Below are 22,401 nucleotides of genomic sequence, written 5' to 3' on the forward strand. Positions count from 1 at the left end.
CAAGAGAAAAAATTTATTCGAAGATTGTCATAAGGCACAGGTAGAAAAGAAATTTGTTGGCTGGATGCAAGTTGCAAGAAATTTTCAGTGGCTTTCGATTGAGTAGAAGATTCCCGGGGCGGAGCAGATTGTGGCAAGGAATGAAATGCTCAGGCCGCCGAGAAAAAGCCAAGCACACGCCCTTAATTTTTTATTTCTTTCAAGAGCCATAATTTCAATCAAACCTATCTAGGACCAGTGCGGCGTATTTCCACTCATCTTCATACGATCCATCGTTGTCTTGCTCTCTCATGCGATCGGATATAAATTTAAGCTCTAGAATTTCAATTATTGTAATGAAAATCGATCAAGAAGAAACCTTTATAAATAAAGTAAAACTCTGAATTGCCACTGAATTCAATAAGATCCTGCTTTGCGTTTTCTTCGTCCAAATCAACAGGTGGATCGGGAGGGGGATGAATAAACAGCACGATGGGCATAATATCCAAAAGTAAAAATCGAACCTAAAAGCACTTGTTTCAAAGAAAATGTGAGCGAAGCATTACCCATTTCGGCATTTGTCTAGCTTCTCTGCCTTGAGTATGATGAAGCTTGAGGCAAAAGATCGTTGAAAACATTGAAACAGCAATGATGATCATGGAAGCGACGAAAAACTGGCCGATAACAGGAAGACTTGATGGCATTGGTGGTGTTTGTTGTGATAATTGGTCCATGAAAACGACCATAGCCAGCAAGATCGTGATATCTAAAATTTTTGATGACCATAATTTGCTTCTCAAATTTTAAAAATGGCATTTCAAAATTTAAAATGAAGCGATTTCTAATGATAACTCCTAGAGGATGATAGAAATGTCTATTTCCGCCTTATTATAATTAACGTCTGTTCATAACTTCACTGAAAATACTTTGAGATCTATCTAAAACGTACTCAATCCAACTTTTTCACCAGCATCTGGAGGCAGCACAAAGGTCAATACAATCAGCATCGCAGTCATTACGCAAGGAAGAACCAATGTAAGGGTCGGATAAAAGACGTAACGCTTCAATTTGAGCTTGTAAGTGATATCTTGATAGTAATTTGGACAGCATTCGTAGAGAGTCTCACTAAGCATGCACTCTTTTTTCGGGTTTGAAATTGTCTTGTCGCGAAAATGAGAAAAAATTTATGAAACCCTTTCCTTTTCCGACGATTTCCCATTCAGTGGACTTGATATACTGTGCTGGATCAATCAGAATCTCTCCTTTCTGCCCTCCGCCAACGATGGCGTTTGTGGGATTGTTGATCATAATGTTCAAGTAATTCTTTGTATACGACCAGGAGCCAAATTTCATCACGCATTCTTGAGTATCGAAAGGAAAGAATGTCATATCGACCTAAACTCTCATGATCACCTAAAAACTAAGTGTCCTTCACCTCGCAAGAGCTCTGAATGATCGCAGGAGGAAGCCAAAGGCAAGCTCCATTAGAGTAGCATTCGATGTTTGAAGCGAATTTGGAGTCGAAGCCATCTTGGATACTGAAATGGATGGTATCAAATGAATTTTTAGAGAGTCAAAATGATAATGAAGGAAAATGATTTTTGAAATCAACGATGATTTCAAAAATGAAAGTGTCGCGAGAGGGATGATCTCTTACGAACAGAGAATTATTCACTCCAAGCCGAAACCTACCAACTATTGATTAGTTCAAAGCAAAGTTAACACAACATCTAGCAGCAGGAAAGCCAAAAACTGAGGTTCCCTTAATCGGTACCTTTGATAAAGGAGAATGTCTGGGGTCCAGATTTTTGAAGGTGCAATGACGATCTTGTCGACGCCGCCGTTCATGCTCGGCCGCCAGGTAAGGTAGGTATCGGTCCAATTGAATGAATACCTGAAAAAATATACAGAAATCGGCAAGAAAAACTTACATCATCGAAGTCATCAGATATTGATCCCTCTCATTGAGCTCAATAATCTGCAGGAGCGTCAATTCCATCGCAACATCAAGCGCCTGTGAAAAATTCGCAACTGGACGGACCATTGAGTTGTATTTCGCAAATCCGTCTTCAACATATCGAACACAAGAATTCGGCACTGCTTGTTCGTTCAGAGGGTCTAATTCAAAAAGCGTCCTTCCTAGTTCTTCTGTTAGAGGGCAGTCGGTGGACTTGTGGAATTCAAGGCGGTAGCCATCCAGTAGACGGGTTAATAATAAGTTTTCGTCATATCGGCAATGTACTGAAGTATAATATTAGATTTATATTTATATTTTAGAGACCATAACAGCGATTAAAAAATGATATGTATAAAATTTTTAACAGAGTAAATCTCGATGATCAATTTGTACCTCGTTTACCTAATACATCCTCCTTGTAGTCATTCGGTTTATATTAAAATTAAATATTCAGAAAGAACTTTTTTTGTGTTATTTTCTTTATTCAAAGACGTATTTTTCATTTGCGGCACGAACCGGAAGGAACGCGTAATCGATACCCCAACTTTTGTATAGCGCTTTTGCCCGGGGCGCGAGCCCGTTGTTTTCCTGCTGAGTAGAAATAAGCGTGCTTGATGGGGATCCCCACCGCGAAATCCCGTTTTTCTCACAAAGTTCAACAATGATCACAATATTCCGCCCGTCAAGTTATTTATTGAAGTTCTGTCTCACATCGATTGCTTTTAACATTTTTTACTTTTATTTTGGACATAAGATCTTATGAAACGAGATTGAAATTTAGCTGTTACTTCAGTAGATAAACTATTCCTACTTGCAAGGAGTAATGAGTAGACAAGTAAAGACACGATCCAAGCACCTTTGGTTCCCTAATTGTATTTCAATCTGTTTTATCCCCAAGTCCGTGAAATACCCGCCATATGTTGGAGCCAGGCCAGAACATGAACTTAATCCGAGTGCCAAGACCTTCTTATTTCTACCTAGATATCTATCTTTATTTACCTGTCATTGACCGAAACTTTGATGAAAAAAATCAAATTTTATGGGTGTCGAAATCAATTTTGCCATTTTTTCTGATTTGGCAGAATAAATGATAGGAAAGGTTTTTATCAGTATTTTAACAATTATTTCTGTTATCTTGATTCAGGACTTGTCAAATTCAAGTTGAAATTGATGACAACAAATGAGCTACAGCACAAATCTCTTGATAATCCCAGTCAAGATGCCGATACACGCTCTGATCAAGATCTCCCGCTGCGATTTGCGCTTATCGCTGTAAAAAACACGCCCTTACCTATCTTTAGTAAAAGTAAAATCTTCAAGAATAACATATTTGAAGTCGAAATTTTCCTCTTTTTTTTGTATCAAATGATCTCTTTTTTGAATTTTTAGGAAAAAGTGGGATCAACTCATTTTTCGAGCTCTGATTTTTGATCTTGGCAGAGCGCGGCGGGCGCGCGTCGTCAACTAAAATCTATCACGAGCGGGCGCTAAAGGAGGAAAAGTGGTGAGTTACTCGAAAACACACATTCATACTTTTGGAGAAAGGGATGATCGGAGAACAGCTGCCCCAATGCTCTGAAATATCTTCAATAAAATAGCCGTTTTCTTATCCTAACGGGGAAGAATCCACGGATATCTAAAGCAGGTCCCCTTTTTAGCGGATTTTTTTCTAGTAAAGTTCCTTAACATATCTATTATATCAAGTAAGTCTGTTAAAGTGCAGTCTTTATTTGCCCTTTCAAATGGCTTATTCAATTTTATTTTGATGAACTCCAGTAGACCCCTTTTATTACACAAGTCTGACTCGCTAAATCCCCGCGAAGCTTGTTTTCATCCGCTTGAAATAAACAGTATCTCAGCGTGATTACTGAGTCTGTCCTTGTCCAAATCCGCAGTTAATTTCATTTCTGATCCCTCTGAAATCCATCTTTTGAACAACTAATTTCGCGAAATCAAATTATCAATTATCTTTTTGAAAATTATGAAAGAAGGCATTTTTTATCATCTCATCAAGTAGTCATTTTGTAACTTGACCGAAGAAGACGTCAAGATTTTTTTAAACTCATTATTTATGGAAACGCAAGAGCCATTCTTATCCAGCTCAATTTACACCACCAGGTGTGAAGAATTCGGAAACGCGCTTTTCAACGCCCTGGATCAAGTTTATCCCAAACTTATATTCGAATAAGTCGCTCGTTTTTGACCCACGACTCAGAAGAAAAATTAAATCTGCGGTTTTCAATTAGGCCTGCTGAATGAAACGTTACTGTAGTTACTTTTTATTTGCAGATAGCTAAAAAAATCACACCCGGTATCTGAACCCGTTCCAATTTTCTAAATTGACCATGAATTCGAAAACGAGGAAGACGATTTGACATGTATCCGAAATCACTTCCGACTTCGCACATTCATCATGGAGCGCCGGCCCGGGCGTGTCAAATCTCGACAATGAGGCTCAATTATTTCTCATCTTCTTTTTTTCCAGTTATTTATTTAGTCTTTACTAGTAAAAAACTAATTGTCGTCATAAATAAACAAACTCCTCAATCGTCCTTGATTTCAAATCTGCGCAAGGCCGTGCAAACATGCAAAGTTTGGCCAAATGAGCGTATCATTATTGATCAAGTGACCATGTCGTAACAACAACTGCGTTTTTGGAACGTCTCTGTCCTCTACCTCCAGTTCCTTTTTACTGTTTTGACCTTGGCTCTTTTCCTTAGCTGAAGAGGTTTCTTTCCAGCAGACAGAGAATAAATCGAATAGTCAGGAAGCACTTCAGTAACGAAGGCGTATGCTTTCGATTGCAAATTTGCGGAAGCAAGGAGTTTCTTCTTCTGTAAATGTCATTCCCAATGGATCTGTTTGATGGCAGAGATTATATGGCCTCCAACAACGAGGACAACGAAATCGACCTCGAAACCATCAACTCCGAGATACCGCCTGCGCAATTCAACCCACAGGAAGAGGCAGCTAGATTTACAGTTCCTAAAATACTTATCAGTCAAAACACCAACACCGTTTAATTTGAGGAAAAGACCTCTTGATAATTAACCTAAAATGAACTTTGAAGATATTGTAAAAACCCTGAGCCTTGATGAGATTATGCCGGAGCTAGGGGATCAGCTCTCTGTATCGGAAAATACAAGCATTCGATCAAATGAGCTCGACAGTATTCTCGGCACTCACCCGACTGTTTCTGAACCCGTTTCTTCGTCCTTCGAAATGATCACTTCCTCCGCTGCACCGATTCAATCTGAAGTTCCGAAACCGATTCCATCCGCAATGCCGATTACTCGACCAAAAAAGCTTATTTATGAATACGAAGAACCTTGCCCGATTTGTGGCGATAAGATTACGGGATATCACTATGGAATTCTCACATGCGAAAGCTGCAAAGGATTTTTCAAGAGAACCGTGCAGAATAAGAAGACTTATCAATGTGTGGATATGGGAGATTGTGTGATCAACAAGATTCAGAGAAAGAGATGTCCTGCATGTCGATACCAGGTTCGTAGAATTTTTATGACAAACCATAAGTTTATTGAGTTTTTAGTCGTTTATAATTTTTTATACCGCAATTTTTTTGGGGTTTACAAGTTTAACCACGTATGATTTAAGTAGCAAGTACCATCACTTTTTCTCTAGAAATGTATGCGAATGGGAATGAAACTAGAAGCCATCCGAGCAGACCGTCTTCGCGGCGGCCGAAACAAATTTGGGCCTCTTTACAAACATGATCGAGCCCTGAAAATGCAGAACAAAACCATCAGTCTTCAGGCTCCATCATCATCTCTTTTAGCTGCTACGAGTCAAAATGACTCTCCATCAACGTCAAAGGTATTTGAAAAATTTTTCATAGAAGCGAACCTTGAATTCAAGGGTATTTTCGACGAGCATTTGAGCATACAAGGGACGACTGAAAATACTGGTTTTGCTCAGCCACCTCAGAGTCAACAAGGAGCGATTCAAGGCCATCCTATGAACCATGGGAAGGCTTCGTCTAATCCACCTTCGGTCACATCTGAAAGTGTTCCAAGAAGAGTGACAGTTACTGAATGCGATAACTGCTCGCAGACGTCAAGTTCTTGTGGCAAAATTCGCCGCGAAAGTGGCCCCTCTAATTCTCATTTCAACCCCTACAGAGTTCCTCCTCATTTCTCTCTTGAACGGGACTACGAGTCACACATGCGCCAACAAGAACGAGCGCTTGATCGGCTGTTTTCTGAGCGCGATTCTAGAGGAGGCCCTGGTCCGCGGTATCCTTACGATCTTCCAGGATATCCTCCTTTTCCGCCACATCCCTCTGACAGCGAAAGGTTTTCTTGGTACAGTGCGTATGCTGACTCGAGATACTTGCATGGCTCGATGCATGGGCTGAGATCAGGATTGCCGATTCCACCAAGAAGTTTCATGAGGTGAGAAACCATAAATAGAATATTTATGGGAATAACCAGGCTTTTTTCTTATCGTGAGATCGAAGAAAATTGAAAACAAGATAAAACAAAGGAAGATTTGTAAATATTATTGATACTAATTAAAAGGGAAAATCACTCATAATTAACCTTAGCCCGCCAAAAGTGGATTTTCTGGGGTACCCGCCAAGAACACCATATATGGACCATATAATATGGACCATATTATATGGTCCATATAATATGGTGCATCTTCCATTGTATCGCTTCACCATATTCAATTTCTCAATATTTTACTAAATATCTTCGTTGGAAAATATTTTTTACGACATATAGAAGTGTTCTAATGACGATACTGAAGTTCATTCAATCAAAAATTATTGTTTATAAATTCATAGATCGAGGATAAGAGAAGAAGACCAGGGTAAACATTTAGCAAAATCGCTGGGAATAAGCTGGGGTACCCGCCACAAACACCATATATGGTGTAGCAACAATTGTAGCTCGACACCATATATGGTGCATGGACTTTTTGGAAAATTAAGGGTCTACAGACGCAAACGTCTATCAGAAACAGGCCTAAAAGCCCTTGGTCGATAGATAATCGATCATGCCGTCTCAGCGTTTCCTCCGTTTCCGAAAAAAATTTTAGTGTCGAGCGCAGTGAGCGAATATGTGACCGATTCAAGAGTCGTGGTGTACCTTGGCGGGCTAAGGTTAAGCTTTTTTGGGCGTTCAAAAATTCAAATTTCCGAAGTTGGCCGGATTTTCCGACTTCGGAGGTGCCTTAATGCCCTCAGGGTACGAGTTGACCCCCCACTATCAATAGTCAATCTGATCCTTAGCTTCTGCGGATTCTAAATCTGTATTATATCCTGACCCTTCTAAGCCAGAAAAAAAGCTAAATTATTAGTGATTTCCCATACTTATTATGATAATTATATAAAATGCGGAATTCCGAAGATTCTAAATGTTCAGTAGACAATTCGAAGAAAATCGAGAATTCTTCCGCCATGGAGAGTCCCCTTATTCCCGTTCCCGAGATCATCAATATCCACCACAGTCAACTTCCCAAAGAAGCAATGATCATCGCTTTCCTCAAACACCCCATGGCTCAACCTGGCCATATCCTCCACGAGTCGGTCCCGGAGCAAGTGTAGGAAATCACGGGCACAGGCCTTCTTCACTTGAGCCAGGAGAAAGCGATATTTTCACGCTCTCGAATCAGGAGCTTTTGAAAAAGATGATCACTCACTGGATACCAGAAGAATCGCTAAGAAAAGATGCTCAACATGCAGTCAAAGATGTCGATACAGTGGATTTGGTGAATCTCATTGTGAAGATGGTCGAACAGGTAAGTGATCTTGGCATTTTTTTTTTGCTAATAATTTTCAGATTTTGTATACAATGGTTGTTTGGGCAAAAGAAAGCATGTTTTTCAATCAAATTCATACTGAAGATCAGGTACAATCATCGACAAGAAAAGTTGCTTTATTTGAGTTTTAGATGATTCTTTTGCGAAAAGCCTGGATAGAACTCATGATCCTCGATCATGTGTACCGACAAGTCTGGTTTGCTGACTCAAATAATCTACTACTCGTCACTGGAAGGATCGTACCGCTCAATGAGTTGTACAATGCTCTTGATGCAAGTGGGACGAAGATTTGCGAGGACTTATGCGACATTTCTGATCGATTTCGCGAGCTTCAAATTGATAGATCAGAAGTTATGTGTTTGAAATTTTTGATTTTGTTCAGCTCGAAAGGTAAGTGTGAAGAGCCATTACAGAAAACCATAACGGTTATTTTTATTGATGAAATATTAATTAAATTTTCAAAAACAACTTGATATAAATTCCAAAATATTTGTAGTCATGTCGAAACCAATACAGAATACAATCCTTTAAACTTTAAAGTTTAAAGTCAATCAGTTATAAAAATATTCAGAAGCGCGAGGCAATGGTCAGTTTATGAAAAAAGTCTCCGAGCGAATCAACTCCTGCCTCCTCGAGTACACCCAGCTTCAGTACCCAGATTCATCAGACCGATACGTTCAAAATTTAATGCGTCTTCCAGGTACCTACAAATGAGAATTCTCATCATAGAGTTCATATTTACACTTGTCTCAGACCTCCGAGGACTTGCAAACAAAATCGAAAACTGGTTTGTTGACAAACTCAACCAAGGGTACATTTCCCAATCGTCACTGCTTGGTGAAATTCTTCTGACAAAGAAGAACCAATAATTTTAAATTCTGTATCAATTCAATTTAAAAGTATTTCTTGAATAAAAGTTGCATTAAAGTTCTACTAGCGCGTTATCACTCCGGGAAACAGTATCATCGATACTGAAAAAGATGCTTCCTTGTCTCTAGAATCCGAGTTTGTTTTGCCGAAGGCGTGAGCCTGGTCAATATTTGAGAGAGACATATTAAAACTCTGAATTTTTGTTTGAATTCAGGAGTTTTTCTGCGGGTAATTCCGCCAGACTCAGAGAATTTGAGTTGAAGATGCAGACAATCGGAATAAATGACATGGCGAGGTCCGTTTTTCAGCGGGCTTATGTTAGAAGATATACTCTTGGTAAGTTTACAGTATGATTTTTTTCTGATTCAAATTTTATTTTTATTATTGTGTTAATAGCTGGAAGCTCCAAAGATTGGCATGAGACAATAAAACAGGTGGCCTAAGCGGTTTTTCCCTACTAAGGGAAAATCGCGCGTAAATAATTTTATTACTATAAGTCAGAAAAACACTTATTTCAACCAAATCAGACTTTTCCCTATTCACTTTATAAAGGTTTTGGCGACAGATATATAATTTGAAAACTTTTCAGGAATAGAAAAATGTTTCAATTTTTAGGGGCTTGGTTAGGCGTGCCTGTTGTGTTATCATACAGCTTTTACAAACTATTCGTCGAGAAAATTTTCACCGCTGAAGAAGAATTTGTAAACCGAGATGCCGTCGATTTTGCCCCGAATGACTCGCACATTGGCGACGCAGCACCGGGACATTCTCCAGCTTGGTTGCTACGATTCCAGAACCATATTTTCAAGACTCGATTTGGGAAGTGGTTCTTTTTGCCGATTCCAGTCAAGACTGGAATGCGCGATTTGGTCAGACACGCGGCCTTGACCTGCAGAGCGACCTTCTATCCGATCGGACATGTTGAGCCAGAAGATGTGGTCACAGGAAAGGATTTTAATGACTCATCACTGATGAGTCATCACTGATAATTGCTGATGAGTCATCAGCAATTATCGCTTAGAAACATGAAAAATCCAAGTAAGATTATAAGCCCGACCTTTCTTCCCCACTAAAATCAACGAAGAGAGCGGACTCGTGGCTTCCCACAACGATCGATGATTACACAACGGCCTACAAATCTGGAAAATATACACCAGTTGATGTCATCGAAAAGCTCTTACAAGGTAAACCCTTTAAACTCATTTTCGACGAATATTCTTCGATAGATTTGGAAATTTTGAACGGGAAACTAAACATGATGTGCGAATATTTCCCTGATCAAGTCCGCGCTCAAGCTAAAGAATCTGCCGCTCGATATGCTGAAGGAAAGCCTCTTGGTCCTTTTGACGGTGTGCCGATTGCAATGAAGGACCAGTTGGATATCGAAGGCCATAGAAGGCGAAATGGACTTGAATTTTGCGAGGGTGGCGCAGCTGTCGAAGACTGTACGATTACTGCTCGATGCAGAGCCCAAGGTCAGTCAGATTCCGGTTAGATATATTTTGGAATGATTTAGGAATGATAATTGTTGGTCTGACAAACATGCATCCAAAAGGCTTGTCTTGCTTCGGCTCGAACACCTCCTCCGACCATGGCATTTGCCGAAACCCTTACAATGATCAGTTTTTCTGTGGCGCATCAAGCTCCGGAGCCGGAGCAATCGTTGCTTCTGGAATCATGCCTCTTGCGATCGGAACTGATGGTGGTGGGTCCGTCCGAATTCCATCAGGCTACTGCAACTTGGTCGGTCTCTTTCCTTCTATCGGAAGAATTCCTCAAAGAGGCACGAGCTCTGGAACTTGCTCGGCAGCTGGACCAATGGCACATACTCCTCAAGACTGTGCGAGATTGTATGCTGTGATTGCTGGCCCAGACTTTAAAGAAGGATCGGAGCAGAGTCGAATTCAACCTGCAGTCACCATCCCGAAAACTATCTTGAAAAGTTTGGCAGGCCTGAGAGTTGGAATCGACCAGGATTGGAATCAGCATGGAGTTGAAAAAGTGCTTCTTCAGGACTTTCAACGAAGACTTAATTGGATGATCGACCAAGGTACTCAGAAACAAGATTAATTTTTTCTAAAGTAATAGGTGCCGAAATTGTTAACTTCATTATGCCGGAGAAAGACCTCGTTTATGCAGCTCATTTGATATGTTTCTCGAATGAAATCGCCTCCGACGTTGTCAGATACGCTCAGCAAGGCAAGAAGGTCGACTATGATGTAGAATTGGTATCCAATATTCAGGTAAAAAGAGAAAAAAGGAAAATATATCAATTTCTTCAGGCCATGTCCACAAGAGCAACCGATTACTACATCGCCAACAAAATAAGAACAAAATTCATGAGGATCTTCGAAAATGACATTTGGCCGAAAATGGATATTATTGCAACACCAATGTCAAGGACAACCATGGTGCGAATTGGCGAACAAGACCATATCTGTAAGATAAAAGCCAGAATTTCTTAGTTTATGAGTATTTTTCAGATGGAAGAGCTGATCCGAAAACAGTTGGCAAAATCTCCCACTTCACTCGAATCTTCAATTTTGTTGGCTGTCCCGGAATCATGGTTCAACTCGGCCACGACAAAAATAACATACCATATGGATTCCATATGGCAGCGAAATGGGTAAGGGGAGAACATACGATCCGATTTAACCGTATTTCTAGTGGGACGAAAAGAGACTTTTTGAAATCGCGGATTTTATGGAGAGCCAAGCACCTTATAAAAAGCCAGTTCATTTGAGCACACCTCCGTTCAAACAAGAATAATTTTCTGTAACATTTTTATCTGAATATAAATTACTGTATGCTTTGGATATTTTTACAAGATGCGAGAAAAAAGAAGTCTTCTTTCAAATTTATTGATCAAAAGTTAGGAAAGATTATGAGTAAGCTTTTACTATTTCCTAAGAGCCTAGACAATTTAAAGTAAATTATAAAAGTTACATAATATAACAATAGTCTTCGCTGCAAAACTCTTTGCATGTGTCTGGAGTCGTCTCAAAAATGATCGGCCGATGCTGACTTCCTTCGTGAGTAAAAAATGTTTCAGACGAAACAACAGCTTCACCATTCCATTCAGCACGCTCGACAGCATAAAAATCGTTACCACCGAAAGCGATGAAGTAATTTTCATGAAAAAGCATCGAATGATAATTAAAATTCTAAAAAGAAAAACAAGAAACGGAAGAATGAAGGCCTACGTTTTGGAGTTGCCCAGCAACAGTCCACCGCTCATCTCGAAAGAGATAAACGTTTTTTAAATGTGAGCTGGTTTCCTCAGTATATCCTCCAGTTGTTATAAGACCATCTCCGACAGACACGCAGCTCAATCTTTTGACCGTACCGCCCGGGAAAACCGGCTCATTTTGCCAGCCACTTAAAATAATATTAATTTTTCTCGAAAAAATTTCATCACGTGACAGCGAGAAGTTCAACCGTGTTCGTATTTCCTCCAGCTACAATAACAGCTTGTGTCTGATACGTTGCCATGCATGCGAATTCGTGCTTCACCATTAAGTTGCTCAAAGAGAAAGATGTTTCCCCATCAAATCCCTCGCATTTGTCCGCGCTTGAGGCCCCTGCACAGATAACGACCTCATCTTTGACCTCAGGAATCGTGACGGTTGCCCCATAATCAGTTCCGAAGCTGTTGATAAGGCGTTTTCCTGTATCGATTAGCTCGCAGCCACTTATTTTTCCTATCTTTAGAATTTCTTTATCATCTTATAATAATAACACTGTCTGCTGGTAGCAATATGAAGTCACCAAAACAGAGAAATACCTTATATCTGTTCTGTGAACCTCCAAAAAGAAAAACTTCGCCATTGAGAATAGCATGGCCAGCATAATTTAAAAAATTCGCATGAGGTGTCGAGAAATAACGATTTTCCTTTCGTCAGGCTCGTAAAATATTTTCTTGTCACGAAAAAGTCTGATATAATATTAATTTCTTTAATCTTGAGCTCTCCTTAAAGTGTCCATCTGCAGAAAGAATGTATGTGTTTTTAGTGCTATACTGAGAAAGCAACATGTAAAAACCCTGGCAATTGTAACCATCATCACATGGGCATCCTCTTGGACATCGACTATTGCATGGGCACATTTCGGATTCAAGATCAAACGAATTGAAGCATTTGTTGTAGCATGATGGAGATGCTGTGCAGTTCTTGACACAGTGCTTAGCGTTGTACATAGCTTCATTGATGCACTGTTGATAAAATGGATTATTTAGCTCAGGATTTTTACACGAACAGATTGAGTTCGGACAATCATCGCATCCATTTGGACATTTTCGGAAACATGGACATTGCTCGTAACATTCTTGGTCAATGAATCATTTTTCTTAATTTTTACTCTTACCAGTATAATCGGCAAGACAATTACGCTCACAGCTTGAGTCCTCGCAGTCATCTTTGCAAGTCAAGAAGTCGGTATAGCAGAATGAGTCACATTTCAGCGCTAGATCTTCATCCCTAACAAATATTTTTCTCATCTCTTTTAGACAGCTATTTTTCATTATTAGATTATTTTTGTTATAGACTATAATAACTTATAGTAAAGCTTACTGGCAAGTTGTGTTGTAAAGATTCGGGCGAAATCCAGAACAAGCAAAAAAGAAAGAAAATATAATTGTCAGCATCTCTTTTGGTATGAGAGCGGATCAGCTGAGGGTCTTCAACTTCGACAGAAATATTTTTTATTTAAGTAAGCTGTTATATTCCCACGAGAAGCAATGGTCATTAAATTCTCAGTTTATTAAAAACATTTTAAAGATGTATGAATTTATTCTTTATTTACAAAGCAGTTGATTCCATCTCATGTTGTAAAATATTTTTAGGCTTGAACTTGTCAATGCAGAATTCACAGCTTTTCCGTTGGCAAGGGCCTCCACGATAGAATTTTTTCCTGAAACAATTTACCATGTATTTTTCAAAAAATAATTACCTAAAGCTTTTGGCAAGCATTCTCAAATGGGTTTGCTCGTTGACTGTGTCCCAGTTCTCTTGCTTGTTCGGATTCAGCAACGCTTTCGTGCTTCTTTTTCCTATCGTATCAATACCTTCCTGTCTCAACCAATCCACGTCGAATTGTCCTTATAAATCCTTATTATCCCCCTTCGGTTGCTTCATTTTACCTTCTGTATCCCAACCATGACCATATGCGGCATTCGGATAAGCTGGCTCGCCATGTTTTGCTATGTCGATTCCTCTTACTTCTGTATCTTTTCCTGGTTTAGCGAAATCCAGCAAAAACTGTGCTTTTATTTCGTTACCAGGACCATATCGACCCTCAATATGTCACAGTACCAGCAGAGCCAGAAAATGATGCTTGAAAGAACAAGTGTCCACATCAATATCGCCACGATTCCGATAACTTGCCATAAAAGTTGCTAGAATTCAGAAAATTCAAAATCATAGATTTGCTTTTTTTGGCACGTCTTACGTTCAACGGCGTATACAGGCAGTCTCCAAGTTTGTATCCATGATGCAACGGTCTTCTCCCTGTAGTGACATTCCCCTGAAACCCCAATTGATAAACACAAGTCGAGTTCGCCTCGCCGACGCAGTCATAATCGCACCCTTTCCAATGAATAAACGAGTACTCCTCCTCCTTGTTCGCAAAAAGCGGCGCCATAAGCACTCCAGTAACTCCGCCTGTCAAATGAACAGGAATTGAGCCCACTGGATCATCAATCTGCCTAATCGGAATTTAAGCTGCGTAAAGCCTACTTATGCGCCAACCTAATATGAAGCCAATGTTCTGTCACCGCAAATCCGAAGCCGGCGACAATTCCAATAATGGCAGCGCCAAATGGCTCCAAAACATTGCAGCCTGCGCACATTGCTACCATCCCGGCCAAAGTGGCATCAACAAGGACTCAACTTTGGTCAAAATTTTGACTCAAAATGACAATTCAGTCCAAAACTATGAGGGTTTCGACTAGACCAAATCCTAAAAATGACCAAAACTGCTTCGGCTTGACTTTTCTTGACCTTGGAAGCTTCATGATTTTGTATTTCCAAAGATACTCCACTTTTGGTGTGATGAAAACGATGCACATGCATGTGATTCCACTCATGCTCCCTCCAATCGTCAAGTTTGTCACTCCAAGAGCAACATTATCGCCATGCCCGAGAACCATCGCTAGGAAACCTATGATCAGAATGAAAGCGCCCATGCAAGTCAGCGGGGTAGAATGTCCGGGAATGTGATATTTTCTTCCATCTTCAAATCGACCTTCTCTTGGTCCCATGAAAACGCAACCTACAAGAGCTGCGATCCCTCCAACGGCGTGAACATTTCCGCCTCCTGCATAATCGCGATACCAAACTGCCGGTGGAAGTCGTATTATCTCCGGTGGGTAGAGAAGCCATCCATTCGACCAGCCCCAGTGGACGGCAACTGGCTGTATGAAACCTGTAGCTATGACTCCATAAATGAGATACGACCAAAACTCGACTCGCTCGGCAACAGCGCCGGAAATGATTGTCGTTGCAGTAGCAGCAAAGACGAAATTGAAGAAAAACTCACCATCAGAGCTCAAAAATGCACAAAAAATAAAATTTATAAAATGAATATCGATTCGTTGAAGCCCTTAGTACCATAAAATGAGCCACCATGAATAATTCGCACGGGATATTGTTTGTTTTCAATCAATTCAAATTCTTAAATCGCTAACAGAAGATATTCTAGCACCGCCTTACCTGGCTGATAGAGAAAGAAATGGTTAAAGCCGATAAAACTATTGCTGCTAGCGTAATCATGATCGTTCCTCTTCACCTTCCCATAAGCAAAAGCAAAGCCGCACGCCCAATAAACAATTGCTCCGACAACAACATCGAGGAGATTTTTGATCAAAATATTGGTCACATTTTTGGCCCTTACACTTCCGGCTTCGAGAAGGGCAAATCCAGATTGCATGAATAAAACCATACAAGCATTCATTACCAAAAAGAAGTCGTAGTCTCGGCCCATTTGGGCATCTCTAGAAAAAAATCGATTACTATTGTCGACTCAAAAAAGGGACCAAAATTTTGGTCAGTACTGAAAATGTAGCGAAAGTCACGAATGTCACGAATATCGCGAATGTCACGATTTTGCTGAAAATGTCACGAAAACAGAGACACATTTTTTGGGTAATGAGTAGGGTTAGGGTTTACAATTATTTTTCTAGAGGCTTCTACTTTACCCTCTATTCGGATTTTTCAAATATGCAGGTTCCATTTTTCAGCTCTTCTATTCTCTCATTTTTTTCTGTGAAAAAGATTTTGATTTCTATTTTTACAATAATTTCCACTAAGAAAGGATGAGCGACGTGCTCTATGCAAAAAGCTCTTAGGGCTTTTCCTATGTTCAATAAAAAAAGTTTATATATGATTAACATTTCATACCTGTTTGCTTCCCGCATTTCTCAAAATGACTGACAAATTTGCATCGCCGGGAAAACAATTGCAGGAATTCAGTGTAAACGGCTTAGTGGCGAATTTATGTTCACCGCAGACTGGCCAAGATTGTAACGCTTTTATTGAGTACTAAACAACGAAGCTTACAGAATTAGAAATAATTTATTAAGAATTTAAAAGTGACATGGAAGAAATGCGCCTTCTCCATTGAATTTTTTCTTCCAAATCTCCAAAAGTGGCTATGTGATTTTTGATGTACGAAACTGCATCAAGTTGGCCATTATTCTCGCTGAGCAGCTTCTTGAATCTTCAAGGAATAATAACTGTTGTCCTTCAATATGGAAGAGCCTTTAGTTATTCCCCTCCTTTCAAGATACTGCTTCTCTGATGGTGTTTCTCCTCTAACAGCTCGACTAACCGACTCGAAAGTGATCAAATTTTCTTTTGCATTTCTCAAATCCTTGAATTCTTGAAGCCGGTGGTAGATGTCTTTGATTTTCAACTCGCAGGCTTTCATCAATTTCTCAGCATTTTCTTCAATCGTTTCTCTTGGCAATCCAAGTCGCTTGCATTCTTCGTTGATGAGGCCATTTTCAAAGGTAAGTTTCGACAGAGCAAGTCCTGTTCTTCTGCCGATTTCTACTCTAACTCGCTCGGCAAATGAAGCTGGATCTTCATTATCGAGCGGCTTTTCGACGGGCAGATAGTTGAAAGTCAACTTGAAATTAATGATGAGAAACAGGGTCATTAGATTTAGCGAAAATACCTGTATTCTGAACTGAGAGAGGGTGAACAACCAGCACCAGATGAGTGAGGGTCCTTCGAAAGTCCAGACGATCGTATTCCAGCAATTAAACGACAAGCAAACTGGCTGGATCGGCACTTGAAGGAGAATCGTTAACAAGCAATTTTTGCAAGAAATTACCTCGAGGGATGAAAGCGCCGATCTTGAAAGCGAGCAAGCTTTGACTGTTTGAGTTTGTTCCTTCAGGAAAAATTGCGAGCTGAGGATAGGGTTGCTCTATATTCACTCGGCGTTTGATTTCATGGACGACGGAAGAGCGAGATTTTCGATCACCCCTTTCGACGTAAATTGGGTTGCACATGTCTTAAGCCAGGTTTTTCAGCATTTTTGGACCAGAGAAGATTATTTTTGTCTCTTACATTTAAAAACCTTGCCATGAGCGCTCCAACAATCGGCATATTATGAATATCCGCCTTTGAAATCGGACTCGGGATCGTTCCGCTAACCATTCCATGGTAAGGCAGAAACATACCGTCGATGATCGTACTATGCGGCGCTAGAACTATCATCGGCGCCTCGTCACGTGATGCTGGCTCGCCTTTATGATCGATGGAAATGCCGAGGATAAAGATTTGAAATTTGGCCAGCTTTCACACGGGCTCAAGCAGTAATTTGAAAAGAGAATTATTGTAATTATTTCCAATCGGCGAGTTGTTAAAGAGCCGTTCCGATAGAACGAGTTTGATAAGAAAGAGCTGGTACCATTTCGTATAAACTTGTGATCGTTTTGCGCCTTTTTCTGCTGAAGCTTTGACGATGTTCGCAAATGCCAGGGATATTGGTAGGGTTATGGAAAGTCCTTTTTTGGTTTAACAAAGCAAATTAGTTTATCAAATCGAAAACAAAGATCTAAGATCGAGTTTTTGTTATTCTGTTTTGTAAACCTCGCCGATAATCCTCAATGGAATAATCGTAAAGCATCCAAAGAAAAACTTAAGTTACTTTTAGGCGAAAAAAATTTGAATAATAAAAGAAACCTGGAGTCTTCGATACCACGGCCATCTGATTTCAAAACCAAAGGGATACGGAGCCTTTTCTGTGTCTGACGCTGTTTCTAGGGGCTCAACTTTCATGTCTCTGATTCTCAGCTTTCTTTCAGCATTACTCCTCAAAAATAGAATAAAATCGCGAGTAACACCAACTGTTACAAAAACAAGCGGGAGCATTTCTTAGAAAAAATACATTTTCAAACTAATTCTACTCAGAAACAAACATATTCTTTCCATAAATAGATCTAGAATGCTTGCATTTGTTAAAAAATCCTTAATCATTTTTTTACCTTATTTATTCATTTTTCTGTAAATAAATATTTTTTCTCTTTTAATCTTATTTCATGCGGATATGCGTCATCTGATGTTAAAAGTGAACACAATCAAAAAAGAGCAACTAAGAAAAATCACAAGAAAAGCCTCTTTCTTTGTTCCAGAGTCTTTTTTGACCCTTGAAAGCTCTGAATGTTCCACCAATCACGTGATTTTTGCATTTTGCATGACCTGCTAGAGACAGAAAACGAAAGAAAGTGAGGACAACTTTTGGAATCAGAATTTATTGAATATAATCTGGAGGCATATTTTGTGTAATATTAACTTGTGTAATTTCGAACGGGTTCGAAGCTTCTTCCTTGCTTTTTTCTTCGAGAATTTTTTTCTGCCAAAAGACGAGGAAAAGAACACCGCCGGAGAGAAAAATGGAAAGCAGGGAAATTATAACGACTGAAATCACTTTCATTATTTGAAGAAATTTTTTTGAGCGCGCTTCTTTTATGGTCGCTTATCAAAGAAGTGGTGCTTGAAGTTGATGTTATTATATTGATATGTTATCAAAACGGTTTCGGTTGTGAAGAACCTTAGCCAGGAGTCTAAATATCAGCCGAAATCCTAGTGCAAAAGCGAACTTTTTATTTTCAAATTTTTTGCGACGCGAAAGCTAAGCGAATTTTTCGCCCATGTGCGAGGCGAAATATCATTGAAAATTGTGCAAAAAAACGAAAAAAGGCATATACATTTGTTCCTCTAAAGATATTATTTTTACAATTAATAAAATGAAAAATGTTTACTTTTTAACCGGATGTAAAGGTGTCTGTTCTTCATCCTCTCCTGATAGATCCAAGAATACATAAAAAATTAAATATCATACTCAAAAAAAAAATGAAAACCGCAATAGTCGTTGGCGGCAATCGTGGAATCGGACTCGAGTTCGTCAAACTTTTGATCGAAGAGAAAGATGTTCAGAAAGTTGTTGCAACGGCAAGAAACCAAGAGAAATTTCCGGACCTAGAAAACTCTCGAAAATTGCAAGTAGAAACGCTGGACATTAGTATTGAAGAAAGCGTGATGGGCTTTGGAAAGAAAATTGGGCCCTGCTCTTTTGATATTTTGGTTTTGAATGCTGGAGTAGCTCCGGAATTGACAGAGAAATCTTTTGAGAGCGTGAAACAGACGATAGATGTAAATTATTTTGGAATATCATCGGTTTTAAAGACATTATTCCCTCTTGCTCGCGACGGAGCCCGAATTGTGGTCCTTTCCAGTGTTTATGCACTGCGAGGAATGCTCAACTTAAATCCAAATATTTCGAAGGGCAATTTTGTCAATGAATACACACAAAAGCTATCATCGTGAGTTTTTACAGATTTCCCGCTGTTAATTGTATTGAAGAATTTTTTCTTCGAATCCTTCTTTGGAAGAATTGGACGAAATCGCGAAAAAATTCGTTGAAAGTCAGAAAAATCCTTCTCAAGCTCAAGCTGATGGCTGGCCAGACCAGAGGTGCAAATTTGTTGAGCTGAGTGAGCTGAGCTGGCTCAGCTCATTGATTTTCTAAAATGATCTGATCTGCTCAGCTCAGACAATTATCACTCAGCTCAGCTCAATAATTTTCGAATATGATCAGTTCTGCTCAGCATAGCTAAGCTCAACTAACTAAAAAAGGTCTGCTCAGCTCATTGAGCTACGAAATAGGCCAGCTCAGCTCAGAGAATTTTTAACGAAGGTCAGCTCAGCTCAGCTCAGCAAAATTAAACCAAAATTTGCAACTCTGGGCCAGACCCCAACCAGACAGACATGATAGGTAACGACAAGAAAAATATGACATTCTCAATTTCTGAGACCCGATATATTTCTAGGTTATGAGATGTCGAAGCTACTGGTCAACAATTTCGTACGGCTGTACAGTAAAAAAGCTATTTCTCAGGGGAAAAATGTGTTGATAAATTCCGTTTCCCCGGGATTTTGCGATACTGAAATGACTGCTGGAGTTTCTCGTCAAAAGGTCAGACAGTAAAAATTTTTTTTCGCTGAAATTTTTAGCCGAAAACTGCTCGAGATGGAGCTGAAGCAGTCCTTTCTCTTTGCTTTATCGCGCCAGGGAGGGCTCAGCCAAATGGGAAAATGCTCATTGACGCTTAATCTTTTCTTTGTGCAAAAAGAAAATAAACTTGATGAATTTAACGTATTTAAAAATTAAAAAGAAAATTGAATAAGCAGCGAACCAACAATATTTGAAGCAGCTAAAAAGTGAAAGCTAAATGGAGCAAAGAAGGCTAACAAGCGCGTCGCTAGTGTAAAAGCAAAACAGTGTGGCCATTTTTTCGTTAAAATCCATTTGTTATTGAAAGGGGCCCGTTTTGACATCAAACCAGGCGATTCCGCAGAACAAAATTATAAACTAAATGAGCAGCGTTTTCCATCAAAACATGATTTGAGAGTCAATACTCGCGCAGCGGGAAATCGAAAAAAGAAACGGGAACCCATCATTGTAACAATACACATAAACATTGTTGTCGAAAGCCGGACTTTTTACATCGAACTTATAGCTAATTCAATTATTGATCAAGCGCGAAATATTAGATTAAAGATGACCAAAGTTCATTTTATCTGAATAATTTGATTTCATAACAATTATTTTTGTAGATATCATTAATTATGGCATTAAAATGGTCTTTCATCAACCTGATACTGTAAAAATGCAGGAATTATAGATACAGACAAAACGGACAATTCCGGAAGTTTTTTTTTCGGGAAAAAGCGCCAAATCTCCGGAATTGTCCGAATTCTACTTGAAAATTTTTTTGCTTCCAAGGTGCCTTTTTTAAGGGTGTCAAACAGAAAATGGGCTTTTTCGTGCTGCTCATGGCTTTTTCGACCCTTCTCTGATTTCTTTACGGAAAATTCTTTGTTATTATTTCGCAAAAGGTGGTGCTTTATAGAAAATAGACCTCTCAGTTGAATTTTTGTCTAAAATTTCCGGAGTCCCCATTCAATAATTTATTCTTTGAAATCGATGTTTAGCATTTAAAGATTCAAAAAAAGGATCCTATTTTTATCAATTTTCCTAATTTGCTGACTCTGGGTTCAAAAATCCTGACAAATTTTGCGTTGAAATTTTCAACGAATCAGAAGCCTGGATTCGGGCAACCGGCCAATCAGGAGCCGAGTAGCCGCCCATGCAAAAATTGTCGAATTTTTTCAAAATTTGTTGTCGATTCGTGATACCACCCCTTCAAAAGCACTAGAATTTGGAGCCTATTTTGGGTTTTGAATGGGGAGCTCCTTTTTTCGAATCGGAAGACTCCTCAAAAAGTGCTCAAGGAAGAGTACAAAATAAACGTGAAGTACAAGATATGACTTTGATCATGTTAAGAAAGGGATATCAACAACTAAAAAACGTCTCAAAAACGATAGGAAGCTTCGCTACTGATAAAAAAATTTTTCCTAGGACGGCTGGACTCACTGGAGATCGAACCCTAAATACCCGGATAAGCTCAATGAGGATTAAGCTTCAGCGTTGATAACTGTATCTCAATGATTGAAATATTGAAAAATTATAAATAAAACGATAAAGAAATCTATTTTGGCCAAATTTGTTTAGAAACATATACTTTTTAAAATTGCGCTTGTTTTATTATTATCAATTTTCGAATAATATATTGAATTGACAGCATTGAACAACCTTACTTTTAGAAACAAGAAATCTATTTATCCTCGGTTTCGGCCGCAGAATGAGAGATTCCCACGTCTCTTGATAATTATAATAATTTTATTTTATTTTTGATTCGATTGCATGAGTTTCTCGGGTATTTTCATGCTCATGTCAAAATTATCTACTACTGCCAGTAGTCTACTAGTAGTAGAACAACGAAGATTGTCATGTTCAACGAGGATACTTGCACTGACGTCTTTCAACGAAAAAGAGCTAGCTTAGATTTCAAGAGAATTTGGCTTCTTTTTTTCTGAAAATAATTGAACTTCAGTTCAAGCTAAATTGAACTGGCAAAACTCTGAAAATTCTTGCTGAACTCTTCTTTCGCTTGTGGTGAGATCAGTCCATTTTTGTTCCCTCTGTATTCTTAAAAATATCCAATTTCCCCTGCATTTCAAGAGAACAGCATAATTATTCTCCCGTTTGTTATGGGATCAGTCTGTCTTTCCTCTCTCTCTGTATTCCTGAACATGTCTAATTGCCCCCTGCATTTCAAATGAACAATATGATATTTTCCTTCCAAACAAGTCATTAAGCGTCAAAATCCTGAGCGCGCGCGATCGCTCACAGCGCCACCTATCACGCCAGACCCTTCAACCCCGCGCTCGTTCTTTAGC

The 22,401-nt window shown here is 39.3% G+C and overlaps 6 protein-coding genes and 1 long non-coding RNA gene across 8 annotated transcripts; 2 read left to right on the forward strand and 5 right to left on the reverse strand.

The window, feature by feature from the left end:
- Positions 1–17: 17 nt before the first annotated feature.
- Positions 18–3,360, reverse strand: LOC145701103 (neuronal acetylcholine receptor subunit alpha-7-like). Its single transcript, XM_081778332.1, has 10 exons — positions 3,228–3,360; positions 1,911–2,220; positions 1,754–1,873; positions 1,415–1,517; positions 1,173–1,374; positions 929–1,117; positions 546–745; positions 359–503; positions 225–315; positions 18–181 (listed from the first exon to the last, which is right to left on the reverse strand). Exons 1-10 carry the CDS (start codon positions 3,262–3,264, stop codon positions 85–87), a joined length of 1,494 nt encoding a protein of 497 aa, XP_081634458.1. The 5' UTR covers positions 3,265–3,360; the 3' UTR covers positions 18–84.
- Positions 3,361–4,978: 1,618 nt separating this feature from the next.
- LOC145702712 (nuclear receptor subfamily 5 group A member 2-like) lies at positions 4,979–8,648 on the forward strand. Of its 2 annotated transcripts, none has more exons than XM_081779972.1 (8): positions 4,979–5,443; positions 5,582–5,773; positions 5,816–6,351; positions 7,327–7,702; positions 7,744–7,812; positions 7,855–8,113; positions 8,295–8,423; positions 8,477–8,648. In XM_081779972.1, the coding sequence occupies exons 1-8, from the start codon at positions 4,994–4,996 to the stop codon at positions 8,590–8,592; spliced, it is 2,127 nt and encodes a 708-aa protein (XP_081636098.1). In that variant the 5' UTR covers positions 4,979–4,993; the 3' UTR covers positions 8,593–8,648. The 2 variants fall into 2 exon arrangements, with proteins under 2 accessions (XP_081636098.1, XP_081636099.1); XM_081779973.1 differs by having other exon boundaries at positions 7,330–7,702.
- A 135-nt stretch (positions 8,649–8,783) lies between these two features.
- On the forward strand, positions 8,784–11,400 carry LOC145701104 (glutamyl-tRNA(Gln) amidotransferase subunit A-like). The gene is made up of 9 exons (XM_081778333.1): positions 8,784–8,929; positions 9,209–9,568; positions 9,637–9,777; positions 9,820–10,068; positions 10,110–10,643; positions 10,682–10,836; positions 10,876–11,032; positions 11,077–11,219; positions 11,261–11,400. Exons 1-9 carry the CDS (start codon positions 8,857–8,859, stop codon positions 11,360–11,362), a joined length of 1,914 nt encoding a protein of 637 aa, XP_081634459.1. The 5' UTR covers positions 8,784–8,856; the 3' UTR covers positions 11,363–11,400.
- Positions 11,401–11,516: 116 nt separating this feature from the next.
- LOC145704786 (uncharacterized) lies at positions 11,517–12,557 on the reverse strand. The gene is made up of 4 exons (XM_081782255.1): positions 12,378–12,557; positions 12,012–12,298; positions 11,797–11,971; positions 11,517–11,757 (listed from the first exon to the last, which is right to left on the reverse strand). Exons 2-4 carry the CDS (start codon positions 12,107–12,109, stop codon positions 11,536–11,538), a joined length of 495 nt encoding a protein of 164 aa, XP_081638381.1. The 5' UTR covers positions 12,110–12,298; positions 12,378–12,557; the 3' UTR covers positions 11,517–11,535.
- LOC145701105 (putative ammonium transporter 1) lies at positions 12,516–16,004 on the reverse strand. Its single transcript, XM_081778334.1, has 10 exons — positions 15,988–16,004; positions 15,377–15,581; positions 14,543–15,122; positions 14,326–14,473; positions 14,039–14,294; positions 13,898–13,985; positions 13,731–13,817; positions 13,541–13,688; positions 12,956–13,068; positions 12,516–12,916 (listed from the first exon to the last, which is right to left on the reverse strand). Exons 1-10 carry the CDS (start codon positions 16,002–16,004, stop codon positions 12,516–12,518), a joined length of 2,043 nt encoding a protein of 680 aa, XP_081634460.1.
- Positions 16,005–16,279: 275 nt separating this feature from the next.
- Positions 16,280–17,105, reverse strand: LOC145701106 (lysophosphatidylcholine acyltransferase 1-like). The gene is made up of 3 exons (XM_081778335.1): positions 16,925–17,105; positions 16,766–16,881; positions 16,280–16,717 (listed from the first exon to the last, which is right to left on the reverse strand). Exons 1-3 carry the CDS (start codon positions 17,103–17,105, stop codon positions 16,280–16,282), a joined length of 735 nt encoding a protein of 244 aa, XP_081634461.1.
- Positions 17,106–17,472: 367 nt separating this feature from the next.
- On the reverse strand, positions 17,473–17,978 carry LOC145703793 (uncharacterized). The gene is made up of 3 exons (XR_014134389.1): positions 17,782–17,978; positions 17,694–17,736; positions 17,473–17,603 (listed from the first exon to the last, which is right to left on the reverse strand). It is a non-coding gene; the product is annotated as an uncharacterized LOC145703793 (long non-coding RNA).
- Between the last annotated feature and the right edge of the window lie 4,423 nt (positions 17,979–22,401).

The sequence above is a fragment of the Oikopleura dioica genome, chromosome PAR (assembly GCF_907165135.1).
Source record: "Oikopleura dioica chromosome PAR, OKI2018_I68_1.0, whole genome shotgun sequence".
Classification (NCBI taxonomy): Eukaryota; Metazoa; Chordata; class Appendicularia; order Copelata; family Oikopleuridae; genus Oikopleura; species Oikopleura dioica.